A 17466-nucleotide genomic window follows, 5' to 3' on the forward strand; every position below is an offset into this window, starting at 1 on the left:
TGCATAATAAGAAATTAAATCAAAGTACATGGGGAAATGCCAAAGTGCCACAATAGATTGTTTTGAATTAGAACGTATTTGTTTCACCTGAATACAATTAGGTTTGACTTATATTCTAGTTTAGTGCCCAATGACAGGTACTGTATCAGTGAAAGACAGTCAGGCAAAATTCTTCAATAAAACAGAAACACTGGTTCATCAAATAACTGCCTCAAGTCTATATCAAATAGCAAACAATATTGACATCTAGCACAAAATATTTGGTGCAAATGAGCAGACCTCTCCATGACATAGGCTTCTCTGCTGAATGATAGGCTAAAGAAAAGAGGTCAGATTAATGATGTATGTAGTCCCCTTTTATTATGGAAATGTGCGGCACCAGAGAAACATATTTGTCATTTCAAAACTATCAAGATGTTGGTGATAGTAGATGGATGCAGAATCTGAGAATATGCTCAGTGTTGATGCAGAATGAAAAATGGGGGGTAAAGAGTCCTTGAGCTTTGATGTATTGAATATCACAGAACAAGTCAGGCTGCACATCAGCCTCGCCCGCCCGGATCATTAAAAAACGTTCAAGGCCATGGCGGCCTCTCCAGCCTACTCCCAGTCTGTGCGACTGAAATAGTAGAAACTGCTTGCTGAGATGCAGGGGTCTAAATATGACAGGGCGCGCGGAGCTGTTCTGTGTGTGGTTAGATATTAATAATAAACAGATGACGAGCTGAAATATCACCGATGTCGTTGTCCCGGCCTGGCTTTCACTACATCTCAAAATAAACTAATGGCCAAAAGACAATTAACAGAGGACAGCCCTTTGCGTGGCCCTGGGTTTGAACTAAAGACTACCAGCAGTTCCAAATGAATTGTTGTTTAATTAGTTTCATTCTTTTTGATTGTTTATATGGTTAGTGTCATTGGTGCACATTGGATTTGTAACGTATTCGGTAAGGAATTTATTCTGCGTAGAAAATAAATAACTAAAATAAAATGATTTACCGCATTCGTTGTCTGTCTAGCTTAAAAAAACATAGGCCTACCAATCTAGCTATATTTTGTATTTCCGCTGATATTAAGATAAGGTAAAATAACAAACACTTTATTCTTTCATTTTTCTTCCAAGCAGAATTTATGTCGGTGTTACACTAGGGTGTCCGGCTGAGAACAGCTAGGGAATGAATAACTTAATGGACATGCTGTTCGAATTTGATATATTTCTTACGGTCATTGGATACATTTTTAAATCAAGGGACGTTTTGATCTACAGCTGACTTAATTCTTCTGTGTTTCATCCCATACTTAAATATATACTATAAATTCAAGCGAATTCCCCTTGGTCGTCGCGTCCTTGGCATGCGTAAAAGGGTAATCTTCTCATCCCATATCCCCGCCACTGACTCCGCAAGCCTCTGGCGTCGACCGTGCCCTGCATCAGAGTAATGAAGAAAACTAAACCTAAAACCCCAAGCCCTCCCTTCCCCACTCTCTCTCTCTCTCTCTCTCCTTCTCTCTCACTCTTCCCACAACGCCCACGCCTATCTATAGCGCATAATAGGCATAGCACAGCGACACACAATCACAAAAACACATAAGAGCACAGAGAGAGAGAGAGAGAGAGAGAGAAAGAGAGAAAAAACGCACGCACACATCTGCACCATATCTGCGAGAACGGCTGTACCTGTAGGCATCAGTGGGGTTGACAACTATCACAGTGCTTATAGTAGGGCAAAAAAAGTTTATTTATCACTCATTTATTAGAGGAATAGGACAGGTCGTTGCAGAGATAGGATGCTTTTGCACTGGATTCTTGTTATAAGTTTGTTTTGACCATAGCTGGACAAGAATGTTTTGTTTGAGTACATAATTTTTGTCCTAGCCTACATAAAAAGGCATGTAATAAAATACTTTCAAACATTGAGTAGGTTAACGAAGTTATAAACTTCTTGTTTGTTTCCATATCCAGTGCATCGCGTATCAATTAAAAAAAGGGGGGTATTCCTACATGTGAAAAGTCTACATTCAAAAGCGCGGGAACTAAGTTGACATGTGTCTTGTTTATGATCATTACATTTCAATTAGTTAAGTAAACATATTTGCATGTCACCCTTATTTTTTTTATTTTATTTCTTGCATTGATAAGTCTCACCAGGTGTTTCTTAACTGTAGACTACACGTCATAAACAGCCAAAGAAACCGTTTATTTTAAATAGCTGCTCCTTCATGGTTCAATTTCAACGAACCAAAACTGCGCTATTACATCCTTAATCTCTGTGTTTTCCTGTGTTGTACGATGTTCATTGACGAAAAACATTTGACACGTATTACAGTGGCATGGATATCTGTGCAATTTCGTGAATGCCAACACCTTGTATCCTTAATATTTGCATTCTTAAGTCTTAGAGTCACTCTTTATCGAATATTTACATTGTACCGCACTCAGATGCTCTCAGCCTCTCGCACTCTCTTATCAAACACCCTCACTTCTCTCCCTTCTCCTTGGTCTCATCCTGCATCCTCACTTGAACCATAGTCGAGTTTGAAACGACAAACGCGCCAACTAGCGGTGAAATCTTGCGATGCTGAGGTACGGGTGGCGGGGAAGGGTGTGTTCCATGGAACGGGTATTAAACTACTAGATTGGAATTAATGACAACGAGTAATAATAGGCTAGTTTTACTACAAAATTACTCTCGTTCATTCGAAATATGTGTTATTTCATTCAAGGTTTCCCATCGCTTACTCGCATTAGGCTTTAATAATCAATTGTCGTCTATAAAAAATTGAGACAATTAAATATTTGCATTGCGTTTACGCCCATGACATATTTTTGTAAATTATTTTTCTCTTTTCTGAAAGCCATAGGTCCTTAACCTATTTGTATTAATTTCTTAATTTTATTGTGATCTTTTATTGATGCAATAGCCAAGTGTTGGCATGTGCTGGTGTGAATTACTGCTTTGACTGAAGACGTCGGTTAATGTGGGTACATAGGCTACATAAACAAACTAAATATAGTTTAGGCTACATTAACTACATTAACTACACGAGAAGGGTGCGATAATTTGAAAATGTTACATTTACAATATTGTGCTAAAAACTTCATCATCCACTCCATCATCAATTAATCAATTCTCAATGAAAATACAGCTGCCTAAAGTTTTAAATCAGATCGAAAAAGATGCCAAACAATACAATTCACAAACAGAACAAGTTTGTTTTGTTTTATTTCGCTTTCTTAAAAGGCCTTATATTAAGGTAGTGTTTTCACGGGGTTGGTCTGATTTGCTTTACTGCAATATTTCTCTTCCGTAACTCAAGATAGGCTTGTCGTAGGCCCACTATAAACACCTGCAATGGTTTCTAAAGCGCATTACATAACATTTCCTAACTGGATTGCAAAGCAGGCTAGTTGCTGTAGTTGTAACTGATGAAAGAGTTAGGCTACTGAACAACCATACACAGAGGCCAATACTTAAATAAGAAAATTGCGTTGAAGATTTGAAATCACATCTAGAGAATACGCGTCTGTATTTTCATTTATGTCTAGATTAAATACTGAAAAAAGCCTGATCTCGGAAAAATCGGTGTGAGAAGCCCCAGGCAATAGGCTTCAATTTAGCAAAAAAACATTGAGACCAAAAAGAAGTGAGAACTACTCCACTGACACACTTCCGTCTAACAATTGCATTTTACACAAAGGAAGTTAAAGAATCACTCAACAACTGTTAAGCACATCTGGAAAATCAAGCATAGATACAGAAAAACGGATAAATAAAAACAAATAATAATTCAAACAAATATAACCGACCGGGGATACGCTGGAAAGCTTTCGCGTTTCTGTCTAAATCGGAGACTTTGATTGGTCTAATGATAGCCCAGCCCAGTCGATTCATTGGTGGAAGTTGTCGCCACACTCCCCACCACTAAACACTAAAGTGACTTGAGTAAATAATCTCTCAGCACTTCTCTCTGACACACGGCCGAATGTACAGCGCGCTCAGTATAACGTTGGGATCTTTTCAGAGGGACCTAGCATCTTTTCGAGATTACGCTTATGCATACGTTGCAGAGAAATAAACAAGTCTCAAATACCTTTCGGAACTTCGTTATTTCCATCTGACCAACTCGTCGACAACTTTAAGGATACTCGCATCTAAGACGGAAGAGCACAAATTAAACATCGAAGAGGACCTATACTGAAACCGCTTTGTTTTGACGGGGACGTCAACACGTTAAACGTCGTCGGAAAGTCTACAAATCCTTCATGCTTATGCATCGAATCTAGACAACTCAACAAAAAAACAGTGTCTCGGAAATCCCAAAACTATGGACTTTGTGATGTCGGAAAGAATGAAATAGAACTGATAGCTTCGGCAAAATCAATCGGAACATTTGCTTTAAACGAGTACACGTTTAACATAGTCTTTAAGGTGCCTAACAATTCCTTGGACATTAATAGCAAACTCTTACCTGTTATTGCCTTCTGCGTTAAGACTGAAATAACTGTGCCTTCACTTAAACCGCCAGTTGTTCCAAGTTAGGCAAGTGACGGTGAGAGCGCTGGCATTTGCATGGGTAACTCAAAAGTAAACCGCTACAAACAAGAGGAGAGGCTTGGAACAGCGAGTCCTTACTTTCCCTCAAGCCAGTGGGAAACAAGGCAACGGGCATAGTACTGAACCAGCAACAGAGCAAACTGCCTTGTGTCTCACGAAGGTTTACAGACTATTTGAATACGTTGTAGTCCAGGCTCTGCGCTTGGGTCTCCGTCTCTTCATCGGACATTATCCAGCTCCTGCGAATCTCCGGAGAGGAGGGAGAAGAACCATCACTTAAGTTAAAAGTAGACTAAATCTGTGTGGTGCCACTCACCAAAGGTGTTGTGATGCATATTCCCGTAGACCCAACTACTACCAGACGGTTCACGCCGCCATCAACGTCGTTTCCTTGCAAGATTCCAGACGGCAGCGGCAGCATGGGCACTCCGGGACCGCTGAGGACCAGACCAGAGGCCAGGTCTGTAGTGGACGTTTTAGCGGACCACGCCGGCGAGCTTGTACGGACGGACAGCCCAAACTTTCTGTGCTCCGTACTTCCCTCGCATTGGAGATGCAACAAAACCCTACCTGTGGCTTTCAAGGTACGCAATATTTTTGTTTTTTGAATGTGACATGTCTATATAAATGTAGTGAAAGAATGTGATACGTGATAGTGACCACCAATGTCTATCCTATAATATGAAATGAAAGCACAATTTGCAGTTGAAAAAAACTGTCAATTTCTCTGATGCCGATTTTACCGACTTAATAACTATGTTTACCCTACTGTTGAAAACATGCATTGCGTAATAAGATGCATCTTAGCCTTTTACGTGAAAAAGACCACCTAATTACATTGAGCGGAATATCCATCACTTAACAACTCTTTCTTGACTTCAAAATTAAATTCAAAGGATCACGTCAGAAAAACAAAACCCATGGTTTTGCCTCACATAAAATAGTAGCTCACGTAATTAATATACCTGTCTTTTTGACCATATTTTCCATATTTGGAAGAATTGTACATGTGTTATTATTATTATTATCATTATTATTATTATTGTTATTAGTATTACTATTATTATTATTATTATTATTTCTGGAAGATATTTGGAATATGAAAGCTGTTTAAAGGAGCGTGTGGTCAGGGTGTGGACTATACCTTGTGGTATCTCAGTCATGCTTAAGATGTTGAAATGCTCTAGTAAAATCATTTTCAAGAGAGGGGAGTATACCTTGAAATATACCAATGTTATTTTATTACAATGAATTAAAGAAATGGTCTTTCGAGCTGCCTTTAATAGGCTATTAATTTCCAGCTTGTTAGGCAATGGAGTTAATTAGTCTTCTTCTACACTATTAAGATTAAGGGGTTGTGTTTATTTTTATTTGAATTTTTTTTTTTTAAATAAGAAAATAAACCTTGCATTGCTGTAAACGTGAATCTAATATTTAGAAGCCTTTAATTTAATGCTACAGATTAAGTCAGCACTCATGGTGAGCGCATATGATGTGGTTTTTACGGTCGGTGGTGTTTGGTGCATTGCACGGATGTTGTCCCCGGTTGACCGTGGCATATCTCCGAAGGTGGTCGCTCTCGGTGATGTTCCTGATGGCACTTTGGTTACCGTGATGGCTGGGAACGACGAAAATTATTCGGCGGAGCTGAGGAACGCGTCTGCGGTGATGAAGAACCAGGTGGCCAGATTCAACGACCTGCGGTTTGTGGGCAGGAGTGGCCGTGGTGAGTTCATTAAAGAAAAAACAACCAAACTTTGTGAGATGACGCCTTACAATTCTGCTACCGAAATAATCACTGCCAGTTAGTTTCAATGTGGAAAACAGGGGTAGGTTTCCCAGTTCCGGGGACTTGAAGTTTTGTCTTACTACAGTTGTTTACGTTTCTACGAGTGTTTACCAAATCATAAGAGTTCCCCAAAGAGAAACCTATACCTTAGAGGCTGAATCCATGTTTCTGGAATTGATTTTTCTCTTTCACGTAGGCCTGAGCCATGATGATGGGCATGACTCAGATTGGAGCGCTGGTGATAATTAGGTATTAGAAAGAACATCAACAAGAAAAACTATGAAGGTCCAAAAAAAAAGGTTCCCAAATAAAGACAGATGTAAGCTAGATGTTACTCATGGATTTGTATTTGCAAAGGATTCACATTTAACGGCTAATTAATTTATACCGATGCCATTTCTTTTTAGTCATTAAGTACAAAATGTAATGCACATATTGGTCTTACATCGCAGTCAGAGCATACGTCCAGACACTAACACAACATTCTTAGGCTCTAAACGTTGGTTTTATCTGAAAACTGTGTTACGAAAGTAGGCCTGTCTATCAAACCTTAGGTGAGGTTCTTGGAAACACGTCGAAACGTTTAAGGTATAACTTACCACATAGCGTTGGGAAGGCTCTGGGAAACGCCCCCCAAAATTATGGCCCCCACTCATAGAAGACTGCATACAGTAGTATTTATTTTAAAAACACCAATTTTAAGCACAGACGACTTGCCCGATATAGTCATAGGTCATTTCGACAGTTACTACAATTTCGTCCCTTATCAAGCATTTCAATTTATGTTTTTTTACCAATTGCAGGGGACGTAGGCCTAGTATGCAATGACGAGCTATAAAATGAAACTTAATTCATTTTCAGCCGTTTCATGATATAACTATGTTCAGTCATTTCAGGATTAAAGAAACAAATTGCCTGAGGCGCAGTACTAATTCAGACTTTGGGTTTTAAAAACGCCTGCCTGTTTACACACCTTTGAAAAAAAAAACTACATCTCGCATAGCTGACATTCTTGCCCAACCTTTCTCCTTTCCTCTCTTTTCCTCTTGGCTTGGCTCCTGCCTGCTCACATTTTTCCTGTAAATGTTACACTTTAAATAGTTGCAGACTGATGAATGGAAAACGCTCCGGTCTGCGAATTAAGAGCACCTTTCATTTCTGCAGTCAATTACTCCACCCCGAGACGCATATTTCCCACACATACAATCTCTTTCAAAGAGATGTATTTATCACTCTTAAAATGGCATTTCAATGCGAGTGCAAGCGTGTATCCTGGTGTGTGTCTCCGTGTTGCGGTGTACAGAGAAAACTGGCTGCGCATTCAAGTTTAACAGCAGACCAGCGATCTCAGCCAGCCTCTCGGGCAGTCTGGAGTAGGATGCCGCGAGAATCTCTCTATTGTTAACACATTTTTTCCTGCACATCTAAGCTTTGCGCGTTCTGTTAATATACACAAGCGAATAGCAACGGGAGTGTTGCTCTTCAGTTTTTATCGAGAATTACCGGGATTATAGGATTTACAAACCACTTACAAGAGTAGTGGATACAGTTAATTTTTTTTAACATAATGTCTTCAACATTAATCTAATTGTTCACCTGTTTCTTGTTAAACCAATTCTTACACGATGATTCTGACTTTTCCTCTGATGTGTGAGGCTCATGTAGCAGTATCCGGAATTCATATTCTGTCTCCCTCTCTCTTTATTTCTCTCTTTTCCTTAGGAAAGAGCTTCACCCTTACCATCACAGTTTTCACTGGACCGCCTCAGGTGGCAACCTACCACCGTGCAATCAAAGTGACAGTCGATGGCCCACGGGAACCTCGACGTGAGTACCCTCAGTCTCTTTTCTCGTCGTCTCAAAACCACTTGGAACTGTACCGAAAGAGAGGGAAGCATCCATGCTGTGGTCTCTCCACTTATCACAAACAGCTGGCACTGGATATGCTTTGCTCATTCATGGCTCTTTCATTGTGTTCTTGGCTATATTGTACTGCAACATCTCGCTGTTGTGTTTGTTCTCCACTGTAACAGTGACATGGGCAGGGATAGTTTTTAATGGAAGATTATTTGTGCAAGTGCATTGTTTCAACTGTTGTTTTCACTAAAGATCTAATCAGAAGTGACTGGTTCAGTGTCAGTAACAGGGTGCTTGGAGGCTTGTCTGAGCTGTGTAGTGCTGTGTAGCATAGGTTATCCTGGCAGAGCGTTAAAACCAGAGAGGTAGAGCTATTCTCAGCGGTGAGGCAGAGAGAGAGAGAGAGAGAGAGAGAGAGAGAGAGAGAGAGAGAGAGAGACAGTTACAGCATGCATAGACGGAAAGAGTCCCATGAGTCACAGAGAATTTAAAAGCGCTCTTTCTGCTGTGCCTCCAAATATCCTGGGAACTAGAGCAGTGTCAATCTCTCTCTCCATGTCTTCTGTCAAGCAGAGGTGACCACAATGGTTGATGTGTGTAAATATATGCATACCCTCATGTATTAGGGTGTTGATGTGGTTGATCACTGTATTTTTAGCATTGTCTGTGGGCCGATGCCTGTTGCGGCGTGCGTTTGCGAGTCCACCAGCGCGTGCGTGTGTTAGTGTGGGTATGTGAGAGAGGGAAGCCAAAGTCGATCATTTTGTAGCGGTCGGTGGATTTGTCCGTCAGAGACCTCCAGCACTTATGAAGACGTCCCCTCACCTCCCCACTTACTCAAACCACTAACAGCGTTGGGCTGCCTCGCCGGCCACAGACGCCCTGGGCTGCGTCTCCCATCCCGGCCCCTGGTCAAGCGGGTCATCTCTGCCTGACCACATAAGTGGCCATGGGCTTAACAACGGCAAAGAGACACCTGTTAGGAGCCGATGCACAAGCCTGCACCGCGCACACATTTTTGTTTTAAACACAGAAACTATGCAACGATTGTGTTACTCTGTTTGTGATGTGAGCCCCAGGGTTTATTAACCCACAGAGGAGTCACTTTGCCACAGGGTGCTACCTAATCTCCCCCCTTCCCCAAAAACGGAGCTGGAGGAGCACTATGAGAGGAGCACTGGAGGATTTGGTAGCAGCTCCGGAGTGTGGGCGCTGTTCATAATGGCTAAACAGGTCGGATGAGATAGAGGCTCAGCGGATTGCTATGCTCTGTGCTCATGTTTATTAAGGGGACAGCCGACGAGCTGGTGCAGGACAGGTTTAGCACAGGAGGGAGGGCAGCGCGGGCGCCCCACTTTCTGCTGAGTAATACATCTGATGCTTCCACTATCCAGGGGCTGCTTTCCCAGAGGCTATAAAAGCAGATACATGAGCTCACATTTCCATAGCCCCAAGGTTTGAATCCCAACCTTTAGGAGCAGCAGTGCTCCAAATGGGCCACACTGGACCCTTTTCCCCCCCCAAAAGCACACTTCATCATTCTGTCTCTTCATTCTGACTGTTCTGTTTTGTGCATATTTTAACCCCCCCCCCCCCCCCCCTCCTCTTTCATTCCAAGCATTTATTACACCACATTTAACAGATGACTAAAACTGGGTTGAGGACACATCCTTCTAACAATGTGAAATGTGTTTCCTTGAATTTTGTCTGTTTTTATTGTGCGCCGTAATGTCTGCCACATGCTCGTTGTGTGTCTCTGTGCAAGCGCCACGCCGTCTGTCTCGTGCGTGTCTGTGCACACAGACGCGCATATGTTTACACACGCACACATAGAGTTGTGTATATGCTCTCGCACATAGACACAGACATTCTGCATAAAAATGATGCAGTGCAAAATATAGTACATTCTTTCACTCACATGCTCAATGTATTTTTGTGCATTTGATAGGCTTCTGTGTGTGTGTGTGCATGTGTATGTGTGTGTGTGTGTGAGTGTGTGTGAGTGTGCGTGTGTGTGTGTGAGGGTGTGTGTTTGTGTGTGTGTGTGTGCGTGCTTTTGAGCGCCCTGCTGCATGTTTCCTGTGGTTGGCAATAAGACGGTCCATGCCGGCGTCTCTGCTCTCTGTCTCGGCCCCAAATGTCACGACTGCTCCCGGGGCGTCTCAGTGGCCGGGCCCATGTCATGTGACCCGGGCGGCTTAAAAGTGCCCTTGTTTGCCTCTGTGGCAGCCGGCGCTCACATCTAATCGCAGGGGGATTTCTCTGCCGGGGCTGATAAAGGTGTGGGTCATCCGTGCCTTTGGTGAAAGAAACGCTGATTTCACCCGCGCCCAGTCGTATCAATGGGCTGCGATCAGCAGCTTTATCAGGCCAGTGTGCTATGATTAAGTGTGCTGTTGGATCATATGTTTCAAATATGTGCGATATCTGTCCCCTGAAACAACAAGGTCTTATTGTCAGGCCATGTGAGTTTCCATTTACAAATGGTGATATCAAACTAAAAGCATCGTGTTGCACATCTGATGTTTTTGTGTTTAGATGTGTTTTTTCTTTTCTTTGGCATGTACATGTTAGCACAGATGACCCAAAACACGCCTGAAGCAGAGTCTGAGAAACCGCCTGCCACAGCTATGTTCACTGCAGTATACACTCATTTATGCTCACTCATCTATCACTGAGGGTAATGACCAGGTGTCGAAGATTTCTGGCTGGTAGTACACGCGTGTGTGGTGAGATCGTCATAAGACTTGATGATCTGTTACCCAGATGAGCTGTTGTTGTCTGTGTGTTTTCATGCAGGGCCTTGCCTGCTTGGATTGCATGTCTGGGTCAGTGTGTGTGTGTGTGTGTGTGTGTGTGTGTGCTTGTGTGTGTGTGTGTGTGTGTGGGTGCGCGTGGGTGTGCACCCTGGGTGTTACCAAGATTTGGTAACATGCCTGTTTTTAGAAACTGTATTAATGTTTATAGACTGAGTTGGTAAACCGGATGGACAAGACTAAGCCTACCCCCAACATACAAGTGCACATGTGCACACACACACACACGCACACACACACACATTCATTGCAGTTGCTATTCAGTCTAAATGACAAAGGCAGTTCACATACCTGCACACCGACATGAACCTGTATATTCACTGACATACAAATGTAGAGAAATTGAATAGCCAGCATATGAATGGCTGCAAATGAAAAGTCATTCAGACTCAAGTGCAGTCAGTGATCACACAAGGTCCTGCACTAAGTACGAACATACACAGCGATCCTCCCACAGCATGCTGCTCTCTTCTCTCGCGTGTTTTCATATTTCACAGATCACAGAGCACATATCAAAAGCAGAACAGAAAGCCGATGTGACGGTAAAGGCATCTCTATAAATGAGACCGCCCCCGTATGATGCAGGGGGGGGGGGGACCTTTTTTTCTCTGGAACTGAGCATAGCTGTTCATGCCCAAGAGGAGACAGGATTGTTACATTTGGTGTTCGATGATAGTATGCGTGCGTGTCATCAAAATGATAGTTGCCAAAGCAAATCTCCTCTGAGGGGGAACTGTTGATCCAGAGACATGTATCCAGTGTGCGCACACACATGCACACACACACACGCACAGGCACACACACACACACACGCACAGGCATACAATGTTTCAATTAGTGGTTCGCACTATCAAAGGAGGTTGATTTACCTTGAGGCTGCCAGTGGGTTAGACAGCCTTTGCATGCTCCACACTCACTGCACCAGCTATGCAAATCTGTAAATAATATCATTGGCCATGTAATTTTTCCAAGATAAACAAGACAGTGTGTGTGCGGGGTGAGGTGGGGTGGGGGTGTGTGTACATGGAGAGCACCTGGCAGGTGTGTTCACCTGTAAATAATGGGGACCACGCCCACGCCTCAGAAATCACCTGAGAGGCTCTCTCACTCACAGACAACAACTAGAAAGGCCGCTTTGATGTTGGAACAGAGAAGTGTGCTTTTTTTTTTCAGTGCCTCCATGCCAGCAGCAACGTCTACATGAAAAGAGTCAGAGATAGAAAGAGAGAGAGAGACAGGTTGAGGGAGAGAGAGACAGGTTGAGGGAGAGTGAGACAGGTTGAGGGAGAGTTTTCACAGTTAGGGAAATATCTGAAGTTGTGTGACCATTGAGGAGCCATTGCAGACATAAAACACCTTGTTACAAGACCCCATGATCAATGATGGAGAATGAGCTCTGCCCCTTTTTAAAGCTATTTATGAAGGTTTGGTCTCGTGAAAGGGTGTCACTCCTGTCGCTCCCAGTAACCCGAGGCAGTGGCTGCTGCCCTCTTTGAGGTCAGCCTCCTCGTCACACTTGGCGTCTCTGATTATGAGCTGAGCAAATATTGGCCTGCTGATAAATCGCGAGGAATGTTTCTGGAGGCTGGAGGTTGAATATGGGCCTCTCTTTTTGGATAAATCTGCTCTTTTTCCCGTCCGCCTTTTGGTTAATCTTGCCCACAGATCTGCCATTCCTGGGGCACTAAATCAAATTCAATCAGTCAATTAGGCCAGAGATGTAACAAGGCTGCATGTGCGTCGACCACACGAAGACTCACACACTCACACACACCTCGTCTGTCATTCAGGGTGGTAGCATCACATGTGTAAATGCAGCCCTGACCACTCAAACAGTGGTAGAGACACTCACAATCACACATGCACCCACACACACATACACACACACACACATACATACACACAGGCATGTGCGTACGCACACACACACACACACACACACACAGATATACATGGAGGTTCACACAGCCATGCGGCCTCTTCAGTTTCTTCCCTCTTTTGTTTTCTTTTCTTTCTCACACACTCCCAACACACAGGGAAAGCCTTGTCTCTGTCCTGACGTCAAATGGTGTAGCCACAGACAGACCAGGAGCCAGGGACTTTTGAAGACGCAGTCGCGCACACACACTCATTTTCTTCCTCAGAAACGAAACACTCTCTCTGCTCTTCCCTCAGAGTTGATGAAGGGCCGTCTGATGTACACCTCTGTCGTCTTCCTCTCACGTCTTTCCCCCTGCCTCTTATTACCCCAAAAATCCTTTCCTGTTTACACACACATGTACACACACACACACACACACACACACACACACACACACACACACACACACACACACACACACACACACACACACACACACACACACACACACACACACACACACACAAACACACACACACATGCACACATAGAGACACACATCTACACACCCACTTACACACACACACACACACAGGCACGCATCCATGTTTATGCTTAGGCGCAGAAGTGGGGCTGTTACTGCATCTTTGGCCTAATTTAATAAGAGCTTACATCTCGTTTTAGAAAAGCTAATGGGCCATGAGTGTGGAGGACAGGAGGGTGGGGGACGGGGGCGGGGGGCTGTTTTCTCCATTACTGCGTTATGATAATAAACTGCCCTTTTTCCTCCTCGTTTCTCTTGGTTGAGTGGGGGAGGGGGGGGGCTGCTGGGTGGACGCGCGTGCAGGTTACTGGAAAGCGGGCAGCACACGGCCCTCACTGTGATTCAGCTATTTATTTTTCTGCGCTTTTAACAGCAGGGAAAATTCTGCAAATAAACGGATGGACCGAGACGTGATGTACGTTCCAGTAAAACGGGAGAGTCAGTAATCCCAACGGCAAACAGAGAACGAGTGCGGGGGAGGAAGGGCTACGACTCTCCCACCTTCACTTCATTTCTCCTCTCCTCTCCTCTCAAGTCTTTTCTCGTCCTCCCCCATCACTCTTCTTTCTTCCTTTCTTACTTCTTCCTTAATTTTGTTCTCTCCTCTCTTTTCACAAAAACCTGTAGAGTTCTACTAGACTGCTAGAAGTATGGCAAGAGAGCAGGGACATTTGTGAGTTTACAACAGTGGACCTGAATGAGGGAGTTGACAGAAGAGATTTCAGTTGTTTCAGTTCTCCGGGAGAGTAGCACACATGGGTGGTTCCAAATAACTTAGGTACGAGTAGATATCCCTTCCTAGCAAAATATTTGTACAAGTAACAATCTTTTGTAATGAATATGTATATGTTTGCATACACTTTTGAACTTGCAATACAAAAAGCTTTGCCTTCCTGCTGTTAAACAGGATGGTGTGGACCCATCTCTCTCTCTCTCTCTCTCTCTCTCTCTCTCTCTCTCTCTCAGTGTGAGTGTGGGAGAGCATTTATTGAAGTGTAAAAACGAAACTGTTTGACACATCTGCTGGCGTGTTGTTGACGCATTTGACAGCTCAAACTGCAGCTCTTTCCCACAGCTCTGTATGCCTGATGTGGATGACACACACACACACACACACACACACACACACACACACACACATACAGTACATACACTTACACCAACACACACCCTAACACTGTCACACCTGCACCTAAACATTCTCAAAGAGACGGACACACACGCACTGACACTTCTCATGAAAAGCACACGTAGATGGAGTGAAAGTCCCCTCAGTCCAAGGCCATTATTTTGGCACCTTACTGGCTCCTACACCCACGCTGCACCCAGCGCCTATGAAGAGCTGCAGCTAACCACTGTCAATTCTAATAAGTTAATTAATTGTTAACTTTGAAGCGGTCAAAAGTTGAAACATTTATTGTTATTTTATTGGTAACATTAACTACTTAACTACTAAAATCAGTTCAAGCAACTAAAGCATTTATGTTTTGACTACTACACTGACTGTCATTCAGATAGTAATGTATATGAAAAAAAATCAGTGTTTCTTACGAGACAAAACGTTGACATTACTTGAAAAATATCAGGAACATTTTTCAAGTAAGTTTAACTTTAGATGACAAGTTGTTAAAGAGCACAGACTACATTCAGACACACTGTAAAATGTAATTGCTTGACTTTACTTCAAAAAGCATGCAAACCAATTGCCTTGAAAAATCTGAGTAAACATACGTGTTTGGCTTGAAGTACCTGAGAAATTGTATGTAATGAAAGAGTTCCATTTGCTTACACAACCAAGTACCAAGTAACCAAGTAGGGATAAGTTATGTTTATGATTGCTACCCATATATACAGCGGAGTGCACGTCCTGCTGGACATCACGTGAGCCTTGCAAACATATCCAACATTTCTCACAACTAATAAGTGTGTTTCTAGAACAGATGTCGATAAGACTGTATCAACGTCACATTAATGTTACCACTGAAGTTTCGTTTCCTCCAAAGGAAGGTTTTAAATTTACAGTAAAAAACGTGTGTACCTTCGATAGCAGGGATGATACAAACGACTACAGATAAGCCCTAAGTGCCCAACACTGTGACACCTTGAAGGGTGCTGATCAATGCTAATTGATATTAATCAATTTCACATTGAGCCGCACTAAACAGTTAAGATAAATATTAAACATTAGAACAAGAATGTGGCCCATAATCCCTAGAACCAGTAACTCATCAACGTAACTCACCACCGCAATATTAGCCTATCATCTCCAGCGCCTAAGTAACAACTATCACGAGGTCAAATTTACAACACTCACACACACACACATACACACACACAGACAGGAAGATGGCTGAATAGCGAGAATCAGAAAAACCTGCACAAACGCACACAGCCACACATGCCTACTGGTACACAAACACATACACACACATCGGTATGTATGGAGTCAGCACAAAGGAGGGATGATTACTGGGGTCGTAGTGCAGGGCTCTGGCTCATTGTTCCAGGGGGATCCGGGTGCTTTAGACTACGCCTCTCCTGTCCTTCTTTATCCCCTCATCTTTCCAGTCCAGACATGCCCCTCCATCCACATACGGCCCCATCTCTTACACACACACAAACACACACACACACACACACACCCGTGCGCGCGCATGTGCCCATAGTCAGTGTCCTCCCTACACACTTTTCTGACAGAAGAATAGAAGAAGAAGAAAGAGGACACAATGAGAAAGAAAGATAGAATGAGTGAGAGAGTGAATGAGAAATGGCCTTGTGCTGTATCCCATCAGAGCAGTTTTGAGGATATAGTTCTATAGTTGGTACACATCGAAGATGACTAGTCTAAAGTTACATTGGGGCTACCAGTTCCCAAACTTCTTCTTTAGTTCTGAATCAACCCCATCATTAATCAGATTGAAGGGGTGTTTGAAAGAGATATGGAGATATGGAGAGAAGGAGAGGTAGAGAGAGGTAAACCACATCCTCCACCAGCCACAGCCATCAGCTCGCTCTTTCTGACTGGGAGCAGTGTGCCTCAGAGAGGGGAAGTCAGGCTGGGTGAGGTGGGGGGGGGGGGGGCCCTATCCAGAGACGTGCCTAAGAGAGGAAGAGGAAGACAGGTGCACAACGCTGCGCCCCAACTGACGTTGAAACATCCTCAAACATCCTCCTGCACTGCAAATGAAAACATGCACATTGCACACATACACACACACACACACACACATGATTACATACACACGTCTTGCAGGCACATATACTCACTGAAACTGTTTGCCTTAACCACACCATGCCTGCAAACTCATGGAACTAGGTTTCAGAGACAGCTCATATTTCACAAGGGTCTTTTCAGATGGCACCAAAAAGACTCACTCTCTCCCTCACACACAAACATTGCCTCTACTTTGACACACATATGTAGATTCGTACATGCACAGGCTTACATGGGCACACACACCTTTAATCTTACAACAACCCCTCGTGCAAACACTGACACGCATACGCAATCGTGTTCACACTCTCTGAACAGCAGGTTGACACAGCACACACAGTGGTTTCGAAATTCCTCCAACAGATCCCTCAATACAACTGATATCAAAAAGTCGTGACCAACCTCTTCAAACTCACAGAGCGAACAGTAAACACCCCCAACATGCACTCCCCTCTGCTCCCACCAGCCGGGCACGAATCCCGCCGAGCAGCTTTTTATCCGTCGCTATCTGTGCCAAAACGTGGCGGCAAACGCGCCTCTACCAAGGGCCATGCCTGCAGAGCAGCCTCTGAGCTCCTGCCAGTTTCATACGAGGCCTTCCAGAGAAATCAATCAGGAGTGCGCTATCAGTCCCCTGTATCATGACCATTTGCGCGATTCCCCTGACAAATATTTGCGCTTCAAATATGCCCGGAGCACGAACGCTTGGCCTGAGCCAGAACACGTAGGGGCCGTTTGCAGTGAGCGAGATAGAGCTCCAGGTCCGCTCCTGACCCAGAGGGAGAGCTCTCCCACCCCTGCCAGCACAGGGAGCCTGTGTTCCACACGT

General features: G+C 43.6%; 1 protein-coding gene across 2 annotated transcripts in view; it reads left to right on the plus strand.

Annotated features, from left to right (window-relative positions):
* Positions 1-17466, plus strand: part of runx3 (RUNX family transcription factor 3) — a 55193-nt gene that overhangs the window by 16277 nt on the left and 21450 nt on the right. For both annotated transcript variants that reach the window (XM_012822788.3, XM_031579808.2), the window contains 3 exons: positions 4902-5140; positions 6126-6282; positions 8068-8172. In XM_012822788.3, coding sequence (XP_012678242.1) covers positions 4902-5140; positions 6126-6282; positions 8068-8172 — 501 coding nt within the window. The remainder of the gene's footprint in view (positions 1-4901; positions 5141-6125; positions 6283-8067; positions 8173-17466) is intronic.

Source organism: Clupea harengus, chromosome 14 (assembly GCF_900700415.2).
Source record: "Clupea harengus chromosome 14, Ch_v2.0.2, whole genome shotgun sequence".
NCBI lineage: Eukaryota > Metazoa > Chordata > Actinopteri > Clupeiformes > Clupeidae > Clupea > Clupea harengus.